The 17647-nt window shown below is 35.9% G+C and overlaps 1 protein-coding gene across 2 annotated transcripts; it reads right to left on the bottom strand.

The window, feature by feature from the left end:
* Positions 1 to 2277: 2277 nt before the first annotated feature.
* Positions 2278 to 15893, bottom strand: slc37a2 (solute carrier family 37 member 2). Of its 2 annotated transcripts, none has more exons than XM_053331377.1 (18): positions 15288 to 15893; positions 13159 to 13240; positions 12552 to 12642; positions 12151 to 12229; positions 11925 to 12060; positions 10741 to 10817; positions 9503 to 9669; positions 9068 to 9105; positions 8839 to 8979; positions 7825 to 7915; positions 7656 to 7718; positions 6304 to 6389; positions 5746 to 5794; positions 5163 to 5236; positions 4147 to 4225; positions 3800 to 3897; positions 3586 to 3650; positions 2278 to 2565 (listed from the first exon to the last, which is right to left on the bottom strand). In XM_053331377.1, exons 1-18 carry the CDS (start codon positions 15344 to 15346, stop codon positions 2550 to 2552), a joined length of 1491 nt encoding a protein of 496 aa, XP_053187352.1. In that variant the 5' UTR covers positions 15347 to 15893; the 3' UTR covers positions 2278 to 2549. The 2 variants fall into 2 exon arrangements, with proteins under 2 accessions (XP_053187352.1, XP_053187354.1); XM_053331379.1 differs by having other exon boundaries at positions 8839 to 8940.
* Between the last annotated feature and the right edge of the window lie 1754 nt (positions 15894 to 17647).

Below are 17647 nucleotides of genomic sequence, written 5' to 3'. Positions count from 1 at the left end.
TGATTCCTACCATTATCAATATTGTTGTATTCTGCAGGAGGCAACAAACACGATTTGCTTGTAAATAACTATGCTGCCATATTATCTAAAAAATTCAACTTTATCAAACTGAAAATGAGTACTCCTGAAATATTTGAAAAAAAGAAAAATTCATTGCTATGTCAATTAAAATGAAAAACTTTGGGGAATTTTTGGTTCTTTATTCACTAAGTGAGACTTATATTTAAGCTCTAACTGGTCTGGGAAAATAATAATGAAAATAATCCATCATTGCACTAGAAAACACCAGAAGTAGAGTAGATTAAAGTTGAAGAAGTAAATTGAACTGTGAACTGTGATGGATGTTTACAACAGACTGTTCACCTTTATTTTTTTTCCAAATAAGTTTGACTCACCTTGATTTGTTTACAACCTGTTTAATTATATGTCCCTGATCTTATTATTACCCTTATCACAATTCTTATATTATTTTTCATATATGACGAATTAAACTACAAAAACTGTTCCAAAATGGAATAAAATGGAATTATTACACACAAGTCCTTACAAGGCCTGAAAACAATTTTCTCTATCAGCTTCTTACTATAAGTGATACAATTCTACATTCTACTATTAAATTGTTTGCAACAGTTAAAACAGTTGTGGTCATTTCACATGATTGACTGATTTATTTGTAATTTTGTCCTGAAGTAGGCATTGCCTGCCTGTAAAATGTTGATGTCATGCTCCAATGGACCAATCAAAATCAAATCTGATCAAACCACACAGAAGACTGGCTTTGGATATATTGAAATACTTAAAATGTGAAACAATGCATGAATTTCTGCCATCATGTGTTAAGTTCTCAGTATGTTTCAAATGAACTAGTTTATATAGCATGTTGTCCGACAATGCCTAAAGTCTCATTTTATAGCTGACTAATGGGGAGGAAAGCCTGCTGTCGTAAAATATCTTTTATGTCTCTATGTAGTCTTCAGGTGATAAATCCTACAAATGAGAAGAAAAATTTAATTTTGTGCAAACATCCTCTTATGCTTCAAAGCAACAACTTGGGCACAATCAACCTTCCAGAAATGTTCAACCCTAACTCAAAAATGCAAAAGCACTTCAGACAAATGTAGTAAAAGCTTTTTGTTGCCATCAATGGCTTCCCCATTCAATATGATATATGTATAACAAGCTACCAGGCCTTGAATCGGAAAAACTGGGCATTGTTTCAGAAATTAACTACTTTGTTGAGTGCCTGCATTGTTGCAGTGCTCCAACAGGCACCTCACTTGAAGCATACTGAGGCCTTGAAATGTTACTTTGTCTGAATATGTTACTACTGTAGTAGTTTCAGATTGAACCAGGTTATAAACTGTAAGATAAATGAAATTTGACAATTGTTGTTCACACGTGTCATGACTGCTGGAGTGTGTTTTCATCCAGTGTTTGCTGCACCAGTTCATTTGTTTGAGACTTGTTTATTTTGTCTCTTATTTCCTGCTGTTGGTCCTGTTTATCAGACACTCATATAAGTGCATAACGACTTTTCTTTGTTAGGTTGTGTAACGCATTAAAAAAAAAAAATAATAATAATAATAATATATATATATATATATATATATATATGTATATATATATGTGTGTGTGTGTGTCCATTGTATATTTCATTTCATTTTAGAGAAGTGTCTTGCAGCGGTATGAAACTCTGAGCTAAATAACTCATGGCTTCAACTATTTTATAAAGGTAACCACTACAATTATAAATACAGTGAGTAACATGACGTTTTTGATGGAAACTGTGCCATATGATCTTCTGAGTCTCAGGGAATCAGTTCTCTTTACCTCTCTCTCTTCAAGAACCCATGTTAACTTTGATTTTATGTAATTAAAAGTGATGATGGTTATACTAATTTCAACCAGTTATTTCTAAATGTGTTTTCTTGGATTCATGTCTTGGGTTTTTTTGTGTTCCTGTTGTCTGACAGTGAACAAGCATTGAATAGCAAGATGTTAAGTTGGGACTCTCATCAAGAGGTCTGTTTTTTTCTCATATCCCATATGTAGATTATTTTGCTAACCACGTATAATTTCATCAATAAAGTTGTCATAGATGAAATATGACAAAAAAAAACAAAAAAAATGTATAATTTTGCTAGTTAAATATTCTTTAAAGACTAAATCATCATGTTATCAAATCTGGAAACAGCAGCACATCCAAACTGCATGGACCTGAAATGGTGTATAGCGTGAGAATGTGGTATCCAAGGAGACAGAAAAAGACAAAATTAGGAAAATGGATAGTATGTACACTTTAATGATAAAAGAATAATACAACAAACAAGTCAGAATGAGTAGATTAGTCATAAAAAAAGCGTTGTCTTAATAAAGATATAATTGTCTCTGTTTTACAATAAGAAGAAGGCTTGAATCGTCAGTTTAGTGCCTTGAATCTTCCCTGATCCATTCGACCATGATGGAAAGACGCTGTCCACGGTAAGGTGAGGTCAGTTGTCATTGTTTCCCTCTTTGATGTGTGGTTCCCAGTTTTTAAGTGGTGTATTTCAGAATTCTTTGAACCTGGAATTAAAAAGGTAAATAAAAAGTTACAGTTTGTTTGTTAATTAATATTAGACGTATATATCCTGCTTATAATGTTCAGTATTTGTTCATAACTGATGATTTTAAGAGCGAGTTAGACGAAAGGATGAATATAGTTAGAGGAATATATATATATATATATATATATATGTTCATCTCTCAGTCAGAAAATCAATAAGCATATTTCCTAAGGTTGTACTAACCCTTAAATTAATTCATTCTAAGTTGCATACCTTAAAAGATAGGATCAGGTGCCAAAATGAGCACTGAAACATGTTTTGTTGCTGTAATCATTACTTCTGTTTATACTGCCCATTAGAAGATCCCTTTATAATGTACTAATATGAGTGATGGGAGAAAAAAAAATCCAGTTTATGTAAAGCTTCAGCCATTCAAATTAATCAGGTAAATATCTCTCAGTTACAGTCTTTTCGTGCACAATTCCCTCTTTTGTTATTATACTCCTACTGCAGCTTAAGAGGAAAACTGTCTGTTGTTGTCTGAGACACAAACAGGGAAATTTTAACGAAAAGAAATGTAACTGTGTAAGATATCCACTTTATTTGACTAACTCAAACTGCTAAAGTCTCATATTATCTTCTGATAAACTTTTAAATACATTTTTGCACAGAAGGAGGACTGTGGATGTTGTCCTTGAAACTGTAATTTAAGGCATGTGTGCTTCAAACAAAGTGTCAAATCTAGCAGCGTCACAAACATCCTTTCCGATGGCAGATTTAGGATGGGCACTGAGTGTAGGGTATGTGTCTTTTTTACCTTTTCATAACAGGCAATCTGACTGGCATTCAGTATTTTTTTGGTAGTCATCACATCCTTACTAGTAGTTTTAAACATGGTTTTATAGATTTATAATTTTCATAATGATGTGATATTTTGGTTTTGTACCAGCTGAAAAATACATCTAAACCTAGATCTAAATGATTAGGCTGAATACAATAGTCAAAGTTTCTGTATCTTTGAGACGAGCATCAGTCTCACCCTCTGGCACGAGGTTGACGTCCACACCAGCCCTGAGCCTCCTTGAAAACGAGCCTGGACAAAAACTGAAGACAAACAAACAACAGTGGTTACAAAACTACAAGAACATTGTCATGAGTCAAGACAATTCAATAATACAAAACATGACAAATAATGTTCTAATTGTGCTGAGTTGTACTGTAAGAGACTAAATAGATGTAGTAGTTTGTCTGACCGTGCAGGCCAAGATGTCGGCAGAGATGAGCATGTAGAAGACGTTGTTCCAGCCAGTGGGAGAGATCACACCGGCAAGCAGAGGACCCAACGCAGCGCCTACAGAGAACACACAAACATTAATGCACTGAAACCTCCGTTGTTAAGTAGAGCAACATAAACAAGTTTCAAACTTTTAGAGCTTTAAAGGCATTTGCCAAAAAATGTCTTACTTGTGTTGAGTGTGTTGTACTGTATTATATGCTGGGCAGGTTGTATAATGATTCAAGAAGGTTTAATGGAGTAATGTAGAAGAAAACATCAACGAAAAGATGCTGGATCTCTACAGTTCAGACACTTCATACATACCTATTGAGCCGGTCCCGTCAATAATTGCCGTCACTGTTGACAATGCCCTTGAGTTTCCTCTCAGACTCTCATGTGTTCCCTGTTGAAAAAAAGACATCATGTAAATAATCGGTCCTGAGTCAAAGAAGCAGGGAAATACACAGAGAGAAGGAGAAGAAAAGGGCAGAGATAAAGAAAACTAAACCAATTGTTATTTTAACTGTGTGTTGCACTTACAGGATATAGCTGGAGGTTTTCCATTCTTTTCTTATTGTCAACAAATCTAATTTGTAGAGCCAAACCAACAATTAACTGATCCTATTTACAAGTACTGTGTGTTTATCCAAAGTCTGATATGTTGTATTCCTCTGTGTTGTAGACATCCAGAAACACGGTTCTGTTTACAGAGGTTCTCTAGCTGTTTGTGCTACATAACACAACCACTTGACTTTGTACTTAAGTTATTTGAGAAATTTCTCATGTACAAGTCGGTGCAACGTTTCACTTGTACACAGTTCTAGGAATCTCACTCCTGAAGGTTACCATCTTATGAGCTGTTTCTAAACAAGCATTCTTTCTTCATGGACAAAGGAAGGAAGGAAGCCAGTGCAACAATGTTTTCTATAGTGTTTGCACAACAGAGTCCTATGGCACAGAGGAATCAGGCTTTGGATAAACAAACAATAATAATATAGTAAGTAAGATCAATTAATTGTTGGTTTGTCTCTGCACATGAGACTTGCCAACCAAATCCTTTATTTGTGTGTTTATGTGTGTTCTACACACTGAGCAGTTTTAAACCATAATCTGAGTTTTACTTTAAGTAGGTTATTGACAAATTACTTGAGTACTTTAAACCTCTTCCTACCGCTGAGAAACATACCAGACCATTCATATCTGTCCCTAAAATGTATCTATGCAAGTACAGAGAAGGATATTTATTGTAATGCAAAGCGTGTATTAGGTAAGCATAGCAGGGATGGATGGCAGCGACATAAAGCAGAGGGTTGAGTTTCTTGTGGTGCATCAGGTCTTACCAGGTCAGCAGATACAGCAGTAGTGATCAGGGCGTATGGTCCGTTCACCAGGCCTCCACATACCAGCAGCATAGCTACATACAGAAATAAAAAAACTGTAAGTAAAACCAACTTCGTATTCATAAAACTCAACGTAGTTAAAACACTGTTCAAGTAATTAAACCACGGTCAAATGTATTTCTGATGACTTGGGTCTTGATGATTAAATATATAATAAAACATTGGTTTGCCAAATAGTCAACTCTGACTGTCCCAAATATCACAGACCAAGACAGAAATGCTGTCTGTGCAGAGGTTTTCCTCAAACATCCCCACCTGCAGATGTGTGTGTATTCATTGGGTTGTATGTAGTGAGATTGGAAGTAACTGTTATTATTGTATGTGACTTATGGTAGTTAAATGCTGTTTGACCATCCTTCATAAAGATTAAAATTTGTGTTTTCCAGCTCAGTCTTTATGCCCAATTTAAGATCTGAGTTTACATGCAAACCTTTTATCACTGAAATAAACCATTTTGGAAGTTTACAAGGCAGATTATGAAAAGGTAATAATGAAAGTTAAAAACACAGTAAATAAATCTTACCAATTGTAGTGCCAAGGCTCCTTTGCCCGATGTAATTATAGAGGAAAAGCTGCAACATGGGGAAAAAAAATTAGCAGATGAAGATTCACAGTTTCATACAGAGAATATCAATGACATGAAACTTGTTTTTGACAGAATGCTGCATCATTCAGAAAATGTATTACTAAACTGTAACCAAGCCTTTGAGATACAGAAACATTTAAAGCTTATCCACAGCCAGTTTCAATTTCATATTGACTTTTCACCCAAATCTACATGTAAAATAATAACACATAACAGAAACACGTTCTGTTGTTGCTGTTTTAGGAAATCACTTTGGCTTTTTTCATGAATCAAACTATATATATTTTAAGATTCACGTCTCCATAGGAAAAAATGAGACACATAGACTGGGTAGGGAAGTTGAAGATTACTGAAAGAGCAATGAACACATTGTTGGTTTTGGTCTTTTCATGGTAGAAGTCTAAACACATATCATTTGGGATCAAGCTGAGGAGCAAATGATAAAGAAGAGTATCTGTTGTCAATATATAATCTGATGTATGAGGTGACACTCACCATAGGGGCAGCAAGAAGTAACATGATACCGCAAGTCGTTGCTCTCCCACCAGTATAGTCTGACACGACGCCTGCCATGATGCCTCCTGTAGACACAGCACACAATCAGTCAGGTAAAAGCATTATGACAGTTTCAGGAATAAAACAAAAAAAAAAATACAACACTAATATAACACCAGATGTTAGTAGGACATTTTTATCCTGTAATGACAACTCATTGATTAGGCATATTTTTAATATCAACCATCCTGTTTTCAGCCTCCCTGGGATGCTGCTGTAATCCTTGCAATATGTTTTAATTACAGGTTTCTATAGTGACAGGCAGTTATGCTCCAGGGTATCGCAACAATAACTTCAAAGTCAGTCTGACCTCTTTTGAAGTTTAGCTGCCTGACACCCTCCTGGCAAGTGAAAACATCTAAGGTTAAGTCGCTGGAAGCAAAGAAATGTTGTCTTGAAAACTGAAAATCTAATTATGACATTTTTTGTCACTACTGAAATGTAAAAGTTTGGCATGTCAGGATAGACCCTTTCTGGCTGAGATAGATGAGAAAGTTGATACCACTTTAATAACTGCATCTGGTGAACTTAGTATAAAGGCTGGAAACAGGTGGAAAACAGCAACCCTGGCTCTCTCCAGCAGTAACAAAATCTGCCTAAAGGCACCTCTAAAGCTGACAAATTTATATAGTATATCTCCTTTGTTTAATCTGTACACGAACAGACATGTAAAATTGACACATTATAGTTTTACGAGTTGGTTGCGTGTCAAACTTTTTCTTAGCCAAGCCATAAACTGTCTGTGGTTTTAGCCACTTACCTGGCAAGTGTTCAGAGACAAATAATCCCTGGTAAAACGGCAGTGATGTTTTTATGCTCCAGTTTTTGTACATTTTTTGTAGTTCATGTTTTCAGTCCCGCTGAACATTTCAAGGGTAATTTAAAGTGGTGCAATTTCAAAATCTTGATTTTACTTTATTTTTTACAAATTCAGACAGCAAATCCAAATATGTAATATCTATATTAAAAAATATATATATTCAAATTGCTCAAACTGTCAAATTCTGATCTAAAAATGGAATTACTAAAACCAGATTGGTAAACTTCAGTTCAAACTTCAACATCCACTTGAATTTGTGAACCAGCATATTTAATACCAGCAAAATTCTAATGAAGGCCTCTCTTTGCTTCCATAGAGACTAAAACATCCACTGCCACGATTATTGACTTCTACATGAGTTATCTGAGGTATCTCCATCTACTTCTTCCATCATAAAAAGGTTGGAAAATCAAATTAAATCAAATCAATGAAATTATGTGATATGACTTATCAGTTGATGCTCAAATCTTACCCACGATTCCTCCTACATCAAATAGCGTCGACATGTCTCCGGCTTCCTTTGCATCAAAATGTGCTGAAAATAAAAGAAAAACATGAATTTATCTTTAAATTATGTCGTTATAACTGTATCACTTAAGTACATAAATGTAAAAAAATAAAGCATGTGTGTGAATACTGACCAACGTTTGAGATGTAGAGAGGAAGCCAATACAGGAAAGTATAGCTGACCAGCTTGGCGAACAGCAGACAGAGCGAGAACTCCACCACTCCCTTTGACAGACATTTAAAAAGATGAAAAGCACTTAAGAAACGTTTCACCATCTCAAAGTCTCATTAACACTGTGCTGTAACTCAAAATTCACTTTCTGAGACACAGCAAGTGTACACAAACCCATTCAAAATGTGATTTTATATAAGAGGAGTAGCGCTGGACATCATTTTAAATGCTTTGATATGCCATGGTATAACACACCTCCCAATGTGAAATTAGTTAACATGAACACAATTTCAGCCAGAGTGAATGGAGCCAAACAGAGTGCTAATTCTGATGATTATTCGACACATATGATTTCTATTTCTTTCAGCTTTAAATGCTCAGGTTTGTTTTTCCTTGACACTGCAACATGCCACACTAATTAAATACTCAAAAGCAAATGTACAAAGTGAACATATGTGACTGATTGATCATCACTGACACATGCTGAGCTGAATCAAACAGTCCTCATTATTAAATATGTGGCCTGTGCTGGTCTTTTGCTCTGAAGGTTACTGCTACATTTATTACAAAATGTGATCCTTTCCTTTCTGACTGTAGTGGGAATGGTTTTGATTTGATGAAACTCTGAGTATAGTGTCTCAGAAAGCTGAATTTGAATGAACTGAATTCATTTTACACAAAACAATTAATCTTTGTTAAAAATCTGTAACAGTAAAGTGTGTGTATTTTAGCATTTTTATAGCATATTTCAAATAGCTATTGCTGCATGAGTTAAACTTGAACAATCCTGATGACACTGTGACCACTAGATGGTGCTAGATTATCAATGATCAAATCCTACATGTAGCAGCAAAATCACCTTTCAAACACATTTTATACATGAAATATAACTTCCCTTTCCACTGGCACAAATATCTGATACACAATCATACAAACATGTAATTTCCATAGTTTAAAAGCAGTTGTTCCCACTCACAGGTATACTGAGAGCCCCGCAGAAGCTTATAGCCTCAGCGTGCTCCTCGACAATCTCCTGAGGCTCGGTGGTGATGGAACCGTTGACGGCGTGAGACGAGTTCTGCAAGAGAGGCTCTGTCTCAGTGCTCTCCTGATCACCCTAACACACAAACACAGGCATGCATGACCCACAACCAGTCCTGTAATGAATGTACAGGAATTAATGAATGATTCAGTTTTTTACTCACGTGGTGCTGAGGAGGAGTGCAGTTGACGTCTTCAGGTTCTGAAACACAGAGGAAAGGGGAGACTCAGAAATGTCTTTATACAGCAATTTATAATTTAAAGACAAAGGAAATGTGATCATAAAAACAACATGTAAAAAAGGCAGATGTGGAATATTTCCCCCTGCTTTAAGTTTTTGACCTAACTATGTTAAACATGTCCAGACCTGCCCCTGTACTGAGAGATTACTGACTGGGTAAAAACAGGGAAAAAGTCTATTTCCCCACAATGTCACAGTTCCTTTCTGACACTGCAGAGTTGTCTCTCCTCTCCTGACTCTGACTTCATGAAGTAATGAAGCAAAACCATTTCCAAGATTTAACTATGTCAGAGTTGTGTGTGTGTGTGTGTGTGTGTGTGTGTGTGTGTGTGTGTGTCTTGGTTGAACAGAAACTGACTCTCAACCAGGAAGAAGAAGCACAAGATCCCAGTGCAGGCGATGATGAGGCCTGGCACGATGAAAGACATCCCCCATGCTGAGGAGACGAAGACACCTGCGATGAGGGAACCCAAGATGTTTCCTACTGAAGTGTGAGAGTTCCACACACCCATGATGAACCCTCGCCTGAAGATCAAAACACAAGCACACAACAACCATGAGTGATCTCTCCACACTGCTGCTCCTATTGTAGGTCAACGAGCTGTCAAGTCATTGCTTCAAAAACATGACTTTGGTTGGTAAAAGCTCTTAAATAGGTTTTTACACTTTAGACCTTTTGTATTCTGTATATTCTATGTATCTGTATACTACAATATGTTCAGGGATGCACACTGACAACAGTCACGTTAAAGGAACAGTTCAACATTTAAATGCATCTGTGCATTAAGTACGGAGCTTGAATTTAGATGTGGTTATCTTATCTTAGACTGAAGACTAGAAGCAGGGGAAAAAAGCTAGTATCTTGTTTAATTTGTAGGCAAAAATGTAGCATGTAACACCAAACAGTAACACCGAGCAGAAAATTTGGTTTTGGTCTCTGTAGGCACAATGGTACCAATCCTAGTACCTTGTGGTCAATGTGAGCATCACTACTGCACTGTTTTTCAACAAGAAGTAGTTTTGATATTTCTGTGTAAAAGTTTAACAAACAAGATACAACATGTTAATTAGTGAGCTTTAGAGGTGTTGGAAGGTATACCTGAACTTTGGACATAGCGAGGGTCATATCAGGCAATATCAATATTTTCATCTTACTCTCAGAAAGAAGAGAAATTGATCTTATTTCACAAAATGTTGAACTATTCTTTTTGCCAACTTTTATATGTATTTCAGCACACACAGAAAAAAAACAAGTAACTTGCTGCATTTTACAGCAACCAGGTTACTACGATGTGACTAGCTGTTTTCTTTTGTTTCCTTGACTGCAGATGAGGCACTGAAAAGGGTGTATTATTTTTATGATGTTTGCCTAAGTTTCAGGAACCAGTTTGACCTGTTTTTGAGCTTCCAAGCATATGCAAATGTGCAGTTTACATTCAGGATGTAGATTTCAGGTGAGTGGTCTTAAGTAAATCAAAGCTTGCTTGGTCTCACTGTGCTCTCAAAACAAGACACAGTGTCTGTGGTGTGTCAGCAGCATCTGATACTACACAGTCAGCAAGACTGCACCACCAGTACACGGCCTGCAGTACTCACTTCCCCTTTCCGAACCAGTTGCCGACACAAGCCACCACTGCTGGCCATCCGGTGGTCTGCATCAGTCCGTTCATGACCTGCAGAGTGGAACAAATCGAGAGAGACCAGACAATGTTAACTGAGTGCATCACAGCCTCATAACACTGGTGCAACCCTAAAAAACATATATGCACATAAAGGAGGGTGAGAGAACACCAGTGTGAAGAAGTGCTTTCAACATTCCCACATCACACGCGCCTGTAGTAATGTGACACTGTGTGAGTCATGTGATACGTGTGAGTAAAGCCTGACTAAGCCACCATGAGATCTCCACATTTTGAAAGGGATGAGATTATAAATGAGGTCCTTACTGACCCATAGAGTCCACCGTGATCAAACCTGTAAGGAGTTGATATTGTTGTTAATGAACATGTTGAAGAAGTGGGCCTTTTTTAATAGTTGCATGTAGGTGCTTCAGCTTTTAAAAAGTTTTTTTTTCTTACAACTGTCAAAATTATAGACCTAATCAGATTTATAGTGGCAAAATCGTTCTGATCTTTCTCTCTTGTTTGCCATAGGTTGTGAATTTACTTGAGGAATTTGACTGCTGGGAGGAGTCATGTGATTGTGGGAAGCTCATCTGACACTTCAGAGCTGCAAAACAGCTTTTCATTCATCTAAACTACAAACTATCCAACATGCAGCTTTCTAGCAGACTTCAAACCAGTATTTTCAGACTCATAAAAAACAGAAAAACATAATCACAAAATCATTTTTGTTCAATGATGTGTTTTTGATGTAATACAACTTTTACACAACTACAGTCTCTGCATGGTGAGTGTGATTCTCATTATAAAGTCAAGACAGCAATACAGTCTGATTTTCAGTGTGTTAAACAAAACAATACCATGGGTTATAAAGACCCTGAGTGTGCCTCCATTCATTTCCTATAATGCTGAGCAACCAGCTAAATCTAGCCAGTGCGTGTTGCTATGGCTGAAGTTTTTATGGTGAGTCAGCTTGTAAGGTATCTGCTTCCCTCTTTTCTCTACTAATGTGATTTTGCTGTATGCAGTAGTTCTGTCAGGGAAAATGGATGCCAGGTTGCAGAGAAAGCAACCCGATAATAAGTTACCTCCGGGCTGTTTACAACCAGTCAGTGAGCAAAACCTGTTTGTGTGAGCTGCAGCCTGTTGTATCTTTACCTGGATGACGGCGTAGTACCACAAAGAATGAATGTTCCAGTAGAAACCAAGGCCAAACAGACATGTGAACAATCCACTCATCAGCATCCCAAAACTCAGGTAGTACCGCAAAGGCAGGCGCTCTCCAAATATCCCACTGTGAACACAAGGAATAATAAAGACTCAATATGACACAAACATTCAGACAAAAACTTAACAAAATCATCCAGCAGCCGCAAATACAAACCTGAAAAACATGCCGATGGCATAGGCAACCAGGAAGGAGTTATCCAAGACCCCAAATAGGGTTTGATAGTTGTCCTGGTCTACAGAGATGACACAGATGAGACTATTATCTTTCTATGAAACACTTTACAGTAAGAGCTATACAGCATTAAGGATGTAAGCACTCGTTTGTGTTTGCTGAAAGGCATGACTTAGCGGAGGAAAGACGGTGCTCTCTCAAAAGTAAGTGCATCAATAAGACAATTAATCAACATACACAAAAAGCAATATACTATTAACAAATACGAATACCGAATCAGATTAGATTTACTCATTTACACTCATATCACAATATATCATTAAATACTGTCTGCATAATATACTAATTAGTGAATTATGGATGGCACCAAGTGAAAGACTTACCAAAGGGTGCCCAGTCACACCAGGTGGCATTATTGGTTATGTTAAGATCTGGTGGCCGAATAACAGTGGAGCAGTTTTTGTGCAGTTCACTCTGAGTATCGGTGAGAAAAACACAAGAAGCAGATGAAATAACCTTGACAAAACTCTCAGACACAACAGAATACAAGATTAGAAAGACTACGAGGAAACAAGGGAAAGTTTTAAATTCATGCTTTCATATTGATATTATTATAGAGAGGTTGCAGGAACTTGTGATTAGAATCAAATGTTTGTCTAGCTCCCTGAATAAGAAATTTGATTCACATTTTTTCCATTAATTTATATTCATTGATGAGGATAAAAGATGATGAAGTTCGACTGAAGCTAACTGAGACTCTCAGGGAGTTTCTTGATCGCATGTTATATTCAAACTATGCAAAATATCTCAGCACCTCAGCAACAAGAAGATAAGAGAGACATTTTTGTCTTTTTCATGGCTTCCAAACTTACATAAAGGAACTCTGATGAGTCTTTTAAAAGGCATTTGACCTCTAAGCCACACTTATCAAGCTCCTGCAAAAACCCTCTAACACCTGTAGATAAAAATGAACTGAATTGACGCGGTCACCTTTACAATGCTGATAGGTTTCCGTGAGAGATGGTAGGCAGTGTAGAAGAGGAAGGTGAGGAAAAGAATAAAACTTCGATACCTGCAGAGGAGACGTTAAAACACACACAGTTCAGCAAAGTTATTCTGATTTACAGGAACACTTCAATGTATTTTAATACTGGTTATTCAGAATATTTTCTTATTTTGTACATTGCGAAAACAGAATAATAATATTAGTAACATATTTATGCCTAAATTATACATCTGATATCATTATTATAAGGTGGCACATGTAATCACATCTACCTGATGGTAATAAACTATGATGGCATGTTAGAAACATCAAGCTTTCATGATAATAATACAGTTTCTTTCTATAAACAGCAGTCCAATACGCCAACACACCATCTTACATTATCAACTTTACAAAAATAGGATTTACTACAGGGTTGTTGAGTTGGATTGCATTAAATTGTACAGGTGAACCTAATAAAAAGGTAGGTCACACCCTGTTTGTTATAATTAAAGGAGATAAAACTTTATTGACTGCTCACATGAAAATGTGCCTTGCGTCATATGTTCCAACAATCATTACAATAAAATAAAACCACATAAAAGGACATTTCTATGATCACCCTCCAGCGATGTAATTAAATCCTGAGAAAACACATTCATTCACACAGTCATTCACCTGTCCACCTTCACCTGTCCCTTGTTATGCACACACACACATCCTACATCCAAAATGTGATTTTATTGTTAGCAGAAAGTGGGGAGTAAAAAAAAACATTTTGTGAAGATCATGTACAGAGTCACATGCAACATTAAGGCACACCCAAGTGTACTAACACTGCCATGTGAGCCCCCTCCAGCTGTTCATTATGTTTGTTTTTTTATCACTTAGTCTCAATTCATGGCGGGACACTGTGAGAAAGAGTTTCAATTAACATGAACTATTGATCACTATCAAGTTTTAAACGACAAACAGACAGCTGGTAAAGTGTTTAGATGTGTAAAACTCCTGTTACAACATGGTCTGTCTTAGTATGAAAAATAAACTGTAGAGACATGGATGTTCTTGTTTAGGAATACACTCATTTATAAGATATTCTATTGCATCTCCACTAAGGCTGGAAAGATTAGTCAATTAATTGATTAGTTGACAGACAATAACTCTGCAACTATTTTGATAACCGAGCAATCTTTTCAGTCAATTTCTCAGCAAAAAAAGCAAACATTTGCTGATTCCAGTTTCTTAAATGAGATGTTTTTTTCCAGTCCAACATTATTAAAATGATTAGTATAGTATAGTATTTGTGTTTTTGGTGGTTGGTTGAACAAAAAGGGCGATCACTTTAGGCTCTGGAAAAAACTATACTCTCATTTCTAACAGATTTTCTAACTTTACAATCGGTTAGTCAAGAGGATAAGCTGTTACAGCTACATCAAGAAGTATCTCATATTCTTATTATTCTGACTGACAAGATACAAAACTGTTATTTGAACAGTAATAAAATCACAATTAGTAGACATATTATTTATTCGTTTGCACTTTTATGTTTTCTTGCATGTGGGAATGGGCTTGCATACTAAATGGTGGAACATTAAGGTCTTCAATGCTGTAATATTATTTTTTCCACACATTTGTTTTGCGTGTTAAGTGTGAATTAAAAAAATAGTGACTTTTGTCGACAGTGTGAAAGCATACTAGAAACTGAGATGTAATAACAATAGCATGCCCCTTGTCTTGTGAAATTCCTGAAATACTGCGAAGCTATCGACTCGTTTCGGGGTCAAATCTGTGTCAATAAGAGAGGAAGCTCTGAAATGACATCTCTTTAAATGGAGTTTGGCATGGCTTCACATTTTTATAATAAAAATAGCAATAATATCACCGACTCATAAAAAAAGCAGAGATTATAATTGTGTCACAGATATTGAGTTATAAATAATTGGCTAATTACACAATTAATCAATTGGGTTTTACTAACCTTACTACGGACTACCACAATGCATGTTTATTGATGTGTTTAGGCCAATCATTTACAGCAGGGAGATAAAGATAAGGTCTCAGTGGTAATGAGGCTGCCATTAACTCCTTTATACTTTGGAAATGTGGAGGAACAATAGGAATAATGGAAACTTACCAACTATCTCGAGAAAAAGACGTGATAAGACGTATGCCGGGAGCCTGGGATGCCTTCATTTTTGGACCAAAACGTTGTAAAACTTCACAGAGAAAAAACTTAAAAACTGGTTTCAGGCATTTTACTTGTATCCGACTAACTTTGTGTGCTTGTATCCGACTAACTTTAGATGTAGAAGCAGGAGAAGATAACCCACTGCTTATTAATGGTTAGTATGAATAGATAGATATGGATGATAGACACGCTTACTTGATTTTGTAGTACCGAGAATAATTTAAAACGTTAAAAGCCGGTTAAATAAAGGTAAAAAAGCAGACGCTAGCTACTATGGGAGTAAAGCAGTTTCGGTTTTGAAGCGTCCTGTTCGGAGACACAGTCCGTAAACATCCAGCACTTCTCCATACTGTGAGGCTGTGGGGTTAAATACGGCGGTCAGGAGAGCCAACCTTCCTCTGTGCAGCCGCGATAGGCCGTCAGAGTAAAAAAAAGTATACAAAAATAAAAAAAGGCGTCAAATATGAATGGAAAAGTGATGACAATATTAGCGTTTAAGGTAAGTGTTATTCCACGAGATTTTCCAGACGGAGCCTCTCTTGGACCACGTGGCTCCTCCCCTTCATGACGTCACTTCCGGAAACAGATGATGGAGTCCAGCAGTGCTCTGTGTCCCACATGTAAACTGATAGGTTTATCATAGGTTTCTTATAGACAGTCTATGGGTTTATCTCGTTGTTCTCTTTTTTCTTTATTAAACATAAACAATATATACAAACCAAATCTGTTTCTGCCATGGAAGTCACATGAAGTTTTTTTTTTTTTTCAAACAGTTTGTTTTCATTGCCTTACTGTTTTTAATGTTCTTAACTGTGGTGCCATTTTTTTAGATTTAGTTCTTGAGCAAAGTGACCAAAGTTTGGCTTGGAGTCAGTCCATTTCTTCTATGTAAATGGAATTTTCCCAGCAACAGAATTAACTGTACAAGATAAACAAATGTTATGTCTTTCTGTTCATTTTCATAATGTAAAAAAGCATCTCTATCTCTGAGATGAAATGTCTTATTAGTTTTTCTCATCATAACATTTTGTACATCTACCCAAAATATTTTAGCTATTATCTGCAGCTTTGAGCGTTTTTTTAAATGATCAATACAGTACATGAAAGAGTATTTTCTAAATTTTAATCAATCTCCTTAGATTATTATAATTTTTTATTATTAAGTTTTACAATCATAAATGTAAACTGCCAAAGGTTAAATTTCACTTGAATGTTTTCTAGCTATATTGCGCTATATAAATAAATTTAGACTTCGAGAAGGACCCCACTTTACATCTGCCTCCACAATTGACAGGAAGTCATGTCTTCTTTGCGTGTTTATTACCCCGTAAAGTAGCAGACGAAGAAAGCTGAATTAATTCGATTCGGACAACAGATTAATAAATTGATTTAAAACATTACATGGCACATTTAAAATAACCGCCAACTTTCCAAAGACTTAGTGAATGAACTTTATAGTGGCCCATTTAAAAAAATCTTTAAATTACTAAGTCTCAGTTTTACATATTGTATAAAGTCTTTAAAAGAGTCAATTTAATTAAATATATGTATGAAATGATGATTTCCTGTCAGTTGTGGAGGTCGAGGTAAAGATGTCTGCGTCTACGTTCGCCATCTTGTCTGCAGTTTGGTACCCTTGGAAAAGTCATGCGCTATTTGTTTCCACTTACTTTTTAATGATTAATATTGACCTCTGGCATGTTTGAAGTTTTATTTCAGTTTGTTTGTCTTTTTATTTGCTTTTATGTATGTGTGTTTGTATATATGTTCAGATTAAATTGATGAACAGTTATTTGTATTGTATTGTGAAAATAAATGTAGAATATTAAAGTTTTACTGTGCTAGGTCACCCATCACCATGAACATCAAGTCTACTTTACTTATTTGTTTATTTTTTTATCATTTACAGTTTTGTGGTAATGGAATTGACTGTAATTGAATACTACTGAATTACCATGCAATAAAATAAGATAAATGAGCTACAACAATTTAGAAAACTAATTTAAGTATCTCACAGATAATTCAATTTGAAAGATAAATACATGCACCTTATGCAGGAAGATATTATAACAGATTACAGTTGTTTATACAATTAAAATCCAGCCCTGAAAGTTGACCTGAGCTAAAATAGAAGATCAGATCCCTACATTATGGTGAGCGATCACAAAACAGATTCACCAGCTCAATACTCAAAAACACAATTACAAATGTATAGACTTCCCTGATGCTTTATTAATCATGTAAAACCACTACATTAATTACATATAGAGAGAAATTAATTAATAAATAATGTCTGTAATAATAAT

Source organism: Scomber japonicus, chromosome 13, assembly GCF_027409825.1.
Source record: "Scomber japonicus isolate fScoJap1 chromosome 13, fScoJap1.pri, whole genome shotgun sequence".
Lineage (NCBI taxonomy): Eukaryota > Metazoa > Chordata > Actinopteri > Scombriformes > Scombridae > Scomber > Scomber japonicus.
This window is presented reverse-complemented; position numbering and strand designations above follow the sequence as displayed.

Bases quoted from the DNA above. Each gene is read 5' to 3' on its own strand.
- slc37a2 (XM_053331377.1), bottom strand. From the start codon at position 15,346: ATGAAGGCATCCCAGGCTCCCGGCATACGTCTTATCACGTCTTTTTCT. The intron at 7,916-8,838 runs GTGAGTGGGAAC...TGTCTGTCAAAG, and splicing joins GCGGGGCTCTCAGTATACCT to GGAGTGGTGGAGTTCTCGCT. The intron at 7,719-7,824 runs GTCAGTATTCAC...TTTTATTTTCAG, and splicing joins TCTCTACATCTCAAACGTTG to CACATTTTGATGCAAAGGAA.